At 35.4% G+C, this 13,240-nt stretch overlaps 1 protein-coding gene across 2 annotated transcripts in view; it reads left to right on the forward strand.

Annotated features, from left to right (window-relative positions):
* The window catches only part of LOC149805258 (uncharacterized), a 115,120-nt gene that overhangs the window by 29,922 nt on the left and 71,958 nt on the right, over positions 1–13,240 (forward strand). For both annotated transcript variants that reach the window (XR_016418413.1, XM_089948910.1), the window contains exons 7-8: positions 2,783–2,885; positions 13,053–13,139. Coding sequence is in view for 1 of the 2 variants with exons in the window: in XM_089948910.1 (XP_089805036.1) it covers positions 2,783–2,885; positions 13,053–13,139 (190 nt within the window). In the remaining variant the exon portion in view is untranslated. The remainder of the gene's footprint in view (positions 1–2,782; positions 2,886–13,052; positions 13,140–13,240) is intronic.

A 13,240-nucleotide genomic window follows, 5' to 3' on the forward strand; every position in this document is an offset into this window, starting at 1 on the left:
AATCCATTGTTTGACTCAGATCTTCAGATGACATATTTATGATCTGGAACCATTCAACTGAAGAACTGAAAAAAAATGTATTGATCGTCTAAATCATTTTCACCCGATGATTAAATTTACTTATACTACATCTAGTACACATGTTTCATTTTTAGATGTAAATGTAATAAATAATATTGATAACACTATCTCTTCAAATATTCATATCAAGGAAACTAATATCCACCAATATGTCATCCCATTGCATGTAAAAGAGGTATACCATATAGCCAGACCAAAAGATACCGACACATTATTTCAGGTTATTGTCAATTACAAAATTCATTGAATTAATTACAAACATATTTTCAAAATAGAAATTATCCTACACTTTTAATTGGTTCAGCACTGAACAAAGCCCGTAATCTTACTCAACATGAGGATTTAAAAACAGCAGAATGTAAAATAGAGAAATTGTAGATCTTTAAGATTTTTTTTATTAACATGTTTACTTGGATTTGAGTTCAGGACATTGGTTTTCCCCATGGAAACACTATAATCTACAGGAGCTTGCCAAGTTGTTTGCTAAAATTTACGTATGCAAGCCTGACCTTGTTTACAAAATTGATGGAAATTTCCATTGTGTTATAAGTTAGGTGACAGTCTGTATATAAAGTTGTTTACATCAAAATGTTTCATTTCTGTTTTAAAATCTGTCTAGTGGAATCAATCTTTTAGCTGTGTTTTGTTACAATTCGAAAGGTATTATTTATTTAAATAATTTCATTGGAATTACAAAGTGCATATTGACATATTGATTAAAACACTGTGATGGGATTATTGTGAATTCATTCAAGGACATTCTGGATGATATCACTGAGATACATCAAGACTATTGGCTCATCAGCACATCGAAGACTATCGGTACATCAGCTCATTCAATACTGGAATTTGTTTGGAATTCAGACTTTTTGAACCTGTGATAGAACTTTTAGGACTATTTGGCATTTAATTCACAATACTGTAAGTTCCTTTTACATTTTCACTTTGTATTCTAGGGAAATAAATTATTTGTTAAATTTTACTAAACTTACTAGTTTTCACTTTTTCTGTTCCTCAGTTACCATAGAGTCATAACAGTCATATTAACATGATGTTTTCACCAGAAAGGCTTCTTATGATGCTTGGTGATGGATGGAGATGGTACCTGTCTGATATCCACTATGGTCAGCCACCTAGAAAATCTTGTTATTATTATTCCTTCAAAGCAATAATCATATGTGCATGTGGTTCTTGCTAGAAGACTTCATAAGAAGTTTTGTTTGTCTCAAATTAAAATGATGCCAGTCTGATGTCCAATATGGCCACCTTGACAACCATGCTGTTGCTACCCTTTTTAAATTAAAAGTCATGTTAACATGGTGTTTCGTCAGAAGAGTTCTTATGGTGCCTAGTTTGATCTAAATGAAAATGAAGCAAACTGACCTGCAATAGTCGTAACAAACTTGTTGGCATTTTGAATCAAACAGGAGTTTCTTTAGCAATACGGTCACCATATTTGCTTGGGCAAGTCTGTTTTCAGGCACAGATTTAATGTAGTTCACTGTCATTGATAATCTTAGTATTTCCGTAAATTTTGAAGTTTCATCTCTTTGAACACAATAGTTCTTCAATTTACTTGCTCAATTTGTTTTAGAAATATTATAACCAGACATTGCAAATATTGGATGTAGATATCAGTTTTTACTGAAGCATTCTATTCTAGAGCAAGCAGTTGGTCTGCTTGTTTACATCAGGACCTTCCATTTGCATTGAAATGTCAATAATTCAACAGTATTAGAGCCCCTTTTTGACAGTCAGGTTAGAAATTATAAATCAGTGAATGAAATGACAAAAGTTTTTGCATTTTTTTTTACATCCTTCATACTTTTTGTTTTTAAAATCGGTTGGGGGATGGTTATAAACAAGCAGGATGGTGCGTCAATACTTGAGAAATAGAAACACATTTTTTGGGAACAAAAACAACTGCTTATCAGAACTTTACCAGTGTTAAGGTATTTTTTTATATCTTTATTTTTATGTAATGTTTGGTTCATATCTATATCAATATTATGTGTAAAAAATTGTTGTTAATGGCTGTAAATTGTAGTGATTATCTATGTAAAAGATATTACATAGCCAATGTTGTACATGGATATAGGTTCTATTTTACAATATTACAATTCCTGTAGATTGCATAGGATCTGTAAATAGATTTTTCCAATTTCTAATAATTAAACCTGTTGACAAATATGGGGTAATTTCTCATTGGCTGGTGTGGTCAGATACGTTCTTAGAAAATTTAAGTTATTTCAAGGATCTGAAATTCATTTGGAACATTCTTTTCTTTTGGGCTTTAATAGAACTTTTTAGAATTAATTTGGATTCAGTTGATTATACTATAAGTACCTTTTTCATTTTATAACATTAATTTTTACAAAACTTGTTGGTTTTACTTCTTTTTTTTATACTTAGTTCGTGACAGTAGAGTTGTAACAACCAGCTTGAGAGAAAGCATCTTAGAACAAAAGCTTTTTCATCTTGGACAAACGATGCTGATGTGACATCGAGTATGGATCAAGATAAAAAATGGAGAAAGCTGTTTTCAAAACATGTTCAATCAGCAGCATACATAAAAGATTCTACTGAGTCCTAGATTTCTTGGCCAGCTACTATTAGGCAGATGTTATTCATCTGTGTGATCTCTGATCCACTTGGGCCTATTATTATTATTATTATCATTATTGCTATTTGTCTATATCAGGTATTATGTTGCTGAAGGAGTGCGCATCTATTCCCAGGACTCGTGGAAACTTGTTACTTCAGGAGAAGGCAAAGCATATGTTGAAAAATACATTCAGCAAGTGGTAAATCAGTCTGTGCTACTCCCTTATTCTCTATCTTGCTCCACACACACACACACACACACACACACACACACGCAGTTAAGCATGCTGGAACACATAGATGCAGTTTTTATTTTTATTTAAAGCCTGTTAATACAAGGCCATAATTAAGGCAAGTTTTTGAACTAATTATAGAGCTGGGTATTGCCAGCCATATTGTATAATAATGTATATTCCATTTGTCATTTATGCAACATATAACATGATTGTATCGATAAATAAACTGTAACAAAATACAGATTTTCCCATCAGATATAGTACCTTATCACATTAACATTAAACTTCCACTACCTCCCAAATCCAACCCATGTGGAATGATACAAAATTATGTCTTTCTTGTCGATATGCAATATAGATGCTAAAAATATTATCTACAGTTTCAGCCAGGATATGGACAAAATAGACACCAAGTCTTCTAATAAGTTGTTGTTGTTGTTGTTGTTGTTGTGGGGTTTAACGCCATTTTTCAGCACGATAGGCTATACATGGCAGCCAGTATTAATGGTGGAGGAAGAACCCGGAAAACCCTGGAAAGAACCACCGACCCACGAGAAGCTACTGGCAAGCTTTCTCACATGCCCACATTGGCTGAATCTTAGACTTGAACCGCCACAGACAGAGGTGAGATGGCAGTGATCCGTAACGAAGAGCGCTTTAGACCACTCGGCTGCTTGGGGCCCCCCTCTAATAAGTGATTTATTACACCAAAAGTTTTACCCAAAAAATGAATAACATGCATATCTAACATATCAAGAAAGTTTATTGGTTTGGAGGTTTAGTACAATCTAAAGCATGCAACCAAACTTTAGTTGACTCAGTGAAAAAATATTAAACAAATTCAGGTACCATCCTCTTTCATGTTATTAAAATTTTCAACTTAAAGAAAAATGTTTGTAGTCTCTGAGATTTCTGAAAGCACCTATATCCAGTCACATGACATGTAGTGTCATTTTTAATTTTCCTATGGAATGATAGATAACTTACTTCTTTACTTGAGTATCACATTCAGATTGGGTATTGCATTCTGATTGGGTATCACATTCAGACTGAGTATCACATTCAGATTGGGTATCACATTAAGACTGAGTATTACATTCAGATTGGGTATCACATTAAGACTGAGTATTACATTCAGATTGGGTATCACATTAAGACTGAGTATCACATTCAGATTGGGTATCACATTAAGACTGAGTATTACATTCAGATTGGGTATCACATTCAGACTGAGTATCTCATTAAGATTGGGTATCACATTCAGACTGAGTATCACATTCAGATTGGGTATCACATGCAGATTATCACATTCATGTTTTGGAACTGATAAAAATTGTCACAGATATGATGACTAGTGAACAATCTGGTAAATCCCACAAAAAACAACATTAAAACAGAAAGTGAAACTTCTGATGAAGAAGTGGATTCCACAATGGCTGATAAAAGGAAGAAAGAAAATTATCACACCCTCAAGAAATTGCTGAAACTTCATGAAGATGGATGATATTTATTAGAAAGGCATAAAACATTAGACTTAAACTTCTGTGCAGTTAGAGTATGTTTTGAGGCATCAGAGAGGAGAAATGTAGAGTAAAAATGGTTGTTTATTTGGTTTTCATGCACATAATGTATAAAATAGACTATGTAAATTTTATCTCATTTTATTATGAGGCTGGCATGTTAATGATCAGGTCATTGACCCACTTTTTCAAATGAAGGGCATCAAATGGCCTCATTTTAATCAGATCTGGCTGAAACACTGTATCTAATGGAAGGAATCTCATCCTTGATACTATTACAGTTATCTTCCCTTGTCACTATTAGTTGACTACCCATGTACAGGATGTTCTTCATTTTAAGCTTTTTCCATCAAATATATTACCTGATTACTTTAATGTTAGGAAATTACTCCTTGTTACCCTCTTACCTATGAATCAAAAACACTCCCTGAAAGACCAAAACACATCTTTTCACTTACATATCATATAGATGGAGGCAAATAATTTGTCCAGATTAACTCCCCTTGTAACAACACACACACACCCTCCACTGCAGGTGGCCACCAGTATCCCAGATGTTACAATATAAACTTTCAGTTGTAATTGAATAGTGCTGCTGAAGAATCGGTTGCAATTTAGAATCAATTTTGATCATCCAGCTTTTATTTTCAGTACTATAGTAAGTCAGTTTATTCATATTTATACATTGTTTTTACTATTTATTGTCCATGTGATATTGATCAATAATGCTGACGTTTTCACCTGTGTAATCTTACCATGGAAAGGTTGGAATCCAATATAGAGGCTGCTGTAACGGAGATATACAGAAGTTCATACTACATGCACGATCAATGCCAGAGTGAATATTGATGAAAATGATGAACATTCATCCTGCAGAATTTTGCCATAATTATCAAAAATTGCTGGGTGTCTCTCCAGTCAATGTCTGTGGTGGCCATCAAAGGCTTTTCCTATGGGTTAAGGTAAGAAAGCAAGTCAATCTCACAAGCACTGGCTGTTTGGTAGGAAAACAAGACAGTCTCCATTGTTGGAAAGCAAGACAGTCTGTTTGGTAGGAAAGCAAGACAGTCTCTATTGTAGGAAAGCAAGACAGTCTCTACTGTAGGAAAGCAAGACAGTCTCTACTGTAGGAAAGCAAGACAATCTGTTTGGTAGGAAAGCAAGACAATCTGTTTGGTAGGAAAGCAAGACAATCTGTATGGTAGGAAAGAAAGTCAATCTCACAAGCACTGGCTGTTTGGTAGGAAAGCAAGACAGTCTCGATTGTAGGAAAGCAAGACAATCTGTATGGTAGGAAAGAAAGTCAATCTCACAAGCACTGGCTGTTTGGTAGGAAAGCAAGACAGTCTTGATTGTAGGAAAGCAAGACAATCTGTATGGTAGGAAAGAAAGTCAATCTCACAAGCACTGGCTGTTTGGTAGGAAAGCAAGACAGTCTCGATTGTAGGAAAGCAAGACAATCTGTATTGTAGGAAAGAAAGTCAGTCTTACAAGCACTGGCTGTTTGGTAGGAAAGCAAGACAATCTGTATGGTAAGAAAGCAAGACAATCAGTTGGCAAAAAAGCAAGAAAATCTTTATGGTAAGAAAGCAAGACATTCTGAATGGTAGGAAAGCAATAGAATTTTTTGGGTAACAAAGCAAGACAATCTGTATGGTAAGAAAGCAAGACAATCTGTATGGTAAGAAAGCAAGACAATATGTATGGTAGGAAAGCAAGCCAATCAGTTTGGTAGGAAAGCAAAATATTCTGTATGCTACGAAAGCAAGAGAGTCTGGTAGGAAAGTAATACATTCTGTATGGTAAGAAAGCAAGACAATCTGTATGGTAGGAAAGCAAGACAATATGTATGGTAGGAAAGCAAGACAATATGTATGGTAGTAAAGCAAGACATTCTGTCTGCTACGAAAGCAAGACAGTCTGGTAGGAAAGTAATACAATCTGTATGGTAAGAAAGCAAGACCATATGTATGGTAGGAAAGCAAAACAATCAGTTTGGTAGGAAAGCAAGACAATCTCACAAGCTCTGGCTGTTTGGTAGGAAAGCATGATAAGGTCACAAGTGCTGTCTGTTTGGCTGAAGAGGATTAATAGATTATAATACTCTGAACTCTCACAAAATCAGATATGACTAATGAAGATTTTGGCTCATAAAATATGAGCAATTTCCATGACCCAGGCCTTGAAATATAATGGCTCAATTTGTGACATAGTGGAGTTGTTTTGCTCAATCTGCTTTCTCCAGCTTCTGTTTGTGTGACATGCCCTTATAAAGGAGAAAGCTGAATCTTCTTGGACCATTAGTAGCCATACAGACAGTTACCATGCATCGTTCATGATAGGACGACTTCAAACCTGGCTTCTAGGCATGACCTTACAACTTTAACTGGATTTGCTCAGGAAACAATTAAATGTAAGGGAATAGCCATGTGGTGGATACCACAGTTAGCACACTCGCACATGTAATCATGCATACACTTAAGTTGTGCTAGCTTCAGATTTGTATACATTCATCCTTTCAGTAGACCAGTCATTGTGATCCTACAGGATGACGTGGGTAGAAGTTGGATACTCGAGCAGTTCCTCCTCCTCTTGCCTATTATCCTAATGTTAATGTGATCAAGTAATGTTTTTGACCTAAAGACAACTCCTTTGCAAATTATAATTTTCTGAAAATACATCATTGTCAGTCACTCCCACCCACCCCTCCCTACAGATACAAGTATCCTATTATATATCCTATTATATGTTTTGTTCAGGCTCAAACTGGTAACATCTGGTATATAGGTGGCCACCAAGTAGGAATAAGAAGAGTTAATATGTAAGAGTTACCTCCCTTTATCTGGATGATGCAGATGCAATGACTTTTTTTTTGCTGTTGTCTTTCAGAGAGGGTTCAGTTTGGAAGTATCAGTTAGTAATTTCATAATGTTAGTATGATTGGGTAAGTATTTTTGGAGAAACATAATTTACTCAAATGTTTGCTTTCATTTGGTACAGTAACATCATATCATTATACATTGGAGATTATTTCTCTGTAATTTTAAGCCAGTATCTCTGTCAGTATAGATGCTCAGGTCATTTTTACCTGTTTGATGTTTGCATGCTCTTATACTATCATATTCAGGCACTGTGGCATTTTCATAAGTTATTGCTTCAGTACTTTACTTTGTGTACATTTTTCACTTTCTGTGGTTTATTATTCGAGTTTTTCATTTTCATTATAGATACACAGTGGTGACAGATAAACGTTAAAAGTTCAAATTTTCAGAGGACACTCAAAAAATGTAACTTTTATATACTAAAGATGCTACATCTAAACATTGCTTTGCCTGCACAAGTTGGCCACTAGCAATCTTGTTCATTGTTCTTCAGATGCATTTGAAAAGCAAGGAAAACACTCATCTAACCAATTGTGATGTTCTTACTTCCCATTTTTGGCCATAAGTCTTCCAGCATAAAAGAAGCAATGCAATAGTGCCTGTAAGTTTTGGCAAAGGAGGTCTCTGTCAATTTGCTGGAGTAATCCACCAGCCATCGATACATTTTGCTGCTCTTTCAGCTCTCAATCACTCTCTCAGCCAAGGAGAACCTGCTCCCTTTTTTGGCAACCCAGTGGGAATAAGTCTGTTTGTATGTTAGGGCACTTTAGGTTGTTTTCTGACCAAATTGGCGGACCATCCTATCTTATTCAGTATGCTGCAGGCAGGGACCCGTATAACCAATCCATCCACATCTGCCATCCAGTTACCAGTCCAACCATCTAGCTTGATTTCACAAACCACACTGACTGTCCCAGACTGCATGGCATATTGCAGGACCCATCCAACTGGCCTGTCCACATCCCTGTTCACCAGGCCATTCCAGCTTAACCCTTTACCTCATAAAGCAAAGTTACCCAGTGCAGCGTGCTATAAATAGAACACCTGTTACCTATTCGACTCCATATGCATAGGCCTGCCTGTTAACTGTTAAGCAGTGTAGTGTATTTTACATTTAACAGCAATTTTAACCATTTTACATTTTTGGTACACCTATTATGTGTGAAAATATTTAAGAGTAAAGTCTGATTGTTATAGCTGTGTAATTATTTTTCATGGAAGAATTTTTATGTGCTTTAAAATCTTGAGAGAATTCATTCATTATCAAGTCAGTGAGACCGCGTGACCAACCATAGCTGCCATTTCTCATTCTCGAAATTTACAAGTTTTTGTGTCCGTGTCTGCATCACTAAGTCATCTGAATTTGATAATTTATAAAAATTAATTGCTGCCTACATCAATATCAGAGCCTTTACCTAAGTTATTGAATCTTTCATAGTTGTGATTCTAATCGTGAAAACTTTGTAAGTACTGAATTAAATCTGTGACCGCCATTTTGGAGAGTGGAGATTACGAACCCGTTACTTTAAATAGCAGATATCGACCAGAGCATAAACAGTGACCATGTGATCTGATATAATTGTCATTTGCAGAAATGAATGTAGTATTTAATAAGGGTTTTCCCCGAAGGTGGCGCTACGAAAACCTGCTTAAAATGGCTGATGTTTACAGCAGATGTCAAAAGGCGCTTCCATGCGAATGGAGTAGAGACGTCAAAAGGCGCTTCCATGTGAATGGAGTAGAGGCGTCCAAAGGCGCTTGCATGAGGTAAAGGGTTAACAAACCATGCTGGTCATCTTTCCCCTGGTTCAGATGGCAGATACAATCTTTATGGCTGTTCCTTTCAGTAGGTACCATGATACATCCATAGGCAATACCAACATTTTCACTCTGACCCTGCATTGGAGAGAATGGAGCTCAGTTTCAAAGCAATTATTAAAGAAAATTATTGTTCTTTGTTTCTGGTTTAATTCCTATTGCAGTTGTTGACAAGCCAAGCCAGGCATACATAGCCAAAGCCTTGATATACAGCCATGATAAGGACAAACATCACACTTTATGACTGCTCCAGTAATTATTTGCAATTGAACAAATTATTGAATTCAAGTGATTGTTTTCCCTGGAAATACAAAAGTGCTCTAAATTAATTCTTGGACAAATATATTTACCAGAATTTATACATAATTAAAAAACTGAAATAATATTTTCTGTGATTCAACAAGAGACTGTTGACACATCAGTACAACGCTAACTATTGCATAAGTCATTGCCTTCCATTTTGGATTTTCATCAGGATTTGAACTGTGATTCACTTAGAACTTTTCATTGATATGACTTGTGTTTTTTAATTCTTGGATTACAATTTGGATTTAATTCACAATACCTTAAGTTCTTTTTTCTTATTTTTTTGCTTTGTGGTCTAGGAAATAAATTATTTGTTAAATTTTACAAAGCTTGTTGTCTTCACTCTTTTCTGTTACTTTTTTTAAGAGCATAGACTCATAACATGCATAATTCTTGTTTTGAAAAAATTTACACTTCTCTCAATCTAGTTCAACTCTAATCCAAGTATATTGCACAGTCTGTTAAGCTTTCAGAGTTGATTCCAGCAGGGAGTGGATATTGATGAGTTAGTTTTTATAGCTCCTCACTCTGCTGGATGTGGTTATTGATCAGCCACCTTTTCATGTGCCCAGTGCAGATGGCTGTCCTGGCACAGTGGCACCCACTTTCCTGCATTAGTTGCAGAACAGGGAACTGTTCACATCATTTGCCTCTTGGCCTAATTGAATAATCAGATGCACCTCATGGATATGCCTGATAGGAATTTCTGCTCATGAAATCTGAGTCATCTCTTTGAGCTGTGCTTTTGAATCTAGTGTTTGGAATCAAGACATTAGTGAGGCTATTGGCAAGCATGTGCTGTTGACCTTTTGAAGTTTTTTCTTAATCTGAGTTAAAACTCCCATTTTGACCAAGATGTTAATCCCTACTGGCTGTAGAGTATGTAAAAGGTATATCCAATAAAGTTCTCTATCTTTCCTAAAAACAGTGCTTATGGAGAGCTCTGGATCAGGTCTAATAATTTCTATTATTTGATATTTACCACAATATATGTTGTGGTCAGATAAATTAAACTGCATAGACACTGGGGGATACTTTTTGATTACGGATAACCCCCCAAGTGCTCTTTTATTATCACTTGGAATTCCCTTTTGATCTCACCTACATATTGTTTCATGCAGGTGAGTAAATATGACATTGTGTGTGGTACAGTGTCTTCTAAGTTTTGAGGCTTCTCAGAGGATGGTGTCCTAAGCACTAATGAAATCAGGAAAATTAGTGAATCTTGGGCGTAGATTAATTTCTAATCCTCAAGCAATTTACCTTTTAAGGTCACACTCTTGGAGGTAGTCGGGCAAATTTTTAATTTCACATATTTGGAAAGAAGTTTTCTTGATTCTTTATAAAGTTGAATTGATATTTATTGGGATGGTAGTAGCAAATGCTTCACTTCTGTGAATTCTGTAATTGGTTCTTCCAGTTTTCTCTTTTTCGTTCAAAGTCTCATTTCTACTGACAGTTGTATGTGTAGAAGAGCTTGACAAGAGTACTGATACACTCTAGCATAGACTCATTGGGCTCTCACTGGTTCTAGGATCTTTTAGATTGGATTCCCACAGAGGGTCGCCTGCACTTCCAATAACATATAAAGTTAGTGAACATGATGACTGTTTGGATGTGGAAGTGAACCCTCCTGTCTACTGGAGTGTCCTAGTCACCCCCTGTCCGAGTTTGTTACTATTGTAACTCATCAGAGGGATTAATATGGGTTGATTTGTTTGTTCAACTTAATCACTTTCTTATGTCACTGTAAGGTTTATATACCCCTTTGTTGCCAGTGATGCTGGAGCGACCGGTATACCTACTTGTAAGGTCATGTGTCTAGTAATGTCATGACTACAGTTGTAGCATCTGGGTGCCAAAATAAACCATTGTCTCATAGCCAGGTTTTGGATACATCTGTACTGCTTATTTCATCATCAGACCCTGATAACAGCAGCACATCCTCATTGTGAGAATTAGGTTTACATTGTCTGACATTTATCTTGTGTAAGGAAATGCCATTTCTTTCACATTATCTTTTGTGTAAGGCCTCAATGTTTTATTGTCACTAGCATGTCCCCTGGTTTTGCTTCCTCTCATTGGAAGAGTGGTTTCTTATCATTCCAAAGGATGACTCTAAGAGAGGTTGGATGCTTATACATTTCCTCCTCCTTGTGCCATTTCTCCAAACAGTAATGTGATCAGATAATGAATTTGACCCCCAAAAAAGGAAATTTTATTGTAGTCTCCATGAATACTTAACTGATCATTGCAGAAAGCTATTTTTGGTTAGGCTGAATTAATGGAATAAGCAAACACACCATTTTTCAATTTTTTTCCCTCATATATTTTTATATACACTACAGTTATGTTTAATGCAATTTATGAGAAGTTATAAACTCTGTAGGGTAGTTATACAAACTCAGACAATACTGAAATGGAAAAAATTATTTACTTGAATCAAAAGGTGCATATGGCATTGCTTGAAAAATACATTGATTCTGTAGAGGAATAATGACTGCTGTCACAAATCGACTAAAGTTCTTTGTAAAGTGGAATTGATAAAGAGTTGATGATTTGTTCCCATTTTAAAGTAGAATCCACATTTCTCCTGGCTTGAATCTGACTTACAAGTTTTTATCATCTCCAATACATTTTGAAATAACAGTCTACAGTAATTTAATGATATAAAAACAGTTATTCATTCTGCATTTAATTTAACTGATGATCATTGTGAGAACTATTATGTTTGAATGGAATATTCTACTCCAGTGAATCTTCATGTAACGAAAACTTTTTCAAAAATAGAAAGAAAGAAAGAAGCATGCTTGTCAATCATGGCATCTCAAATTGTTGACAGTGACCATAACCAAAAATATGGATGAAGGCTCAAAAAATTTGTGGAAATATGAAAGAGTGGAACATTATTGGTCAGTTCATGAGTAAACTAAAAGCCTGAGGACTAATGCTTTTCACATATCTGCTAAAAAGATGTGAATTACTCCAGTCATGGCTGGAAGAGCTTTGAGCACCCTCTCCAAAAGAAGCTGCATACAGACAAATTGAAACTTTGAAGCAAAAATTACAGTGATAGTGTCTGAATTACTGTGTAACACTGACGTGTGTGCGTAATAACTTAAGCAATGATATTATTAGAGAACAAGTAGATGTGACAGTGAATATTGTGAAATTTCTCGGGTACTGTTTTGAAACATGGGTAAGTTTCTGTTGCTTTATTTTCAACTGGTTTTGGGGGAGGGGAATGAAGCAAAAACTTTGTAAAAAAAAATTGTTTCAAAAAGGGCCACTTGGAGCACATTTTATGCACTCATATTGTATGGTCTGCTTTGTAAGGACTTCCATTCCACAAGCCCCTTGTTGATTTTCAACTTTTTCTTACAAACAGCCAAAATCATGCCTGATTAAAAAAAGGCAACAAGAAATTTTGTTTCATGTTTCATTCTACCTCATCCATTATTGATTGTTTGAGTCTGTATTGATAGAGAGAATACTGCGATATACTGATGCATGACTGACATCAAACCATCTCTAATTAATTTACCCAGGATTAATAATGAATGGTATTATTATTATTATTATTATTATTAATTTCTTTATTACAGGTTGACTACTATGTTCAAGCTACAGGGGCAGATAACCATGCTGTCAGAGAGGCAGCTTGTGCTTGTATTGCAGAACTAGGCGCTAAGGTTAAATTTAAAATCATATATAATTAGATTTGTGTATATTCTGAGTAATTGTGTTCTTTAAAAAATGAAGTCTGCTTGATCAGCATTTAAGAGTTATCTCC

Source organism: Sinohyriopsis cumingii, chromosome 2 (assembly GCF_028554795.1).
Source record: "Sinohyriopsis cumingii isolate HCF-2022 chromosome 2, ASM2855479v2, whole genome shotgun sequence".
NCBI lineage: Eukaryota > Metazoa > Mollusca > Bivalvia > Unionida > Unionidae > Sinohyriopsis > Sinohyriopsis cumingii.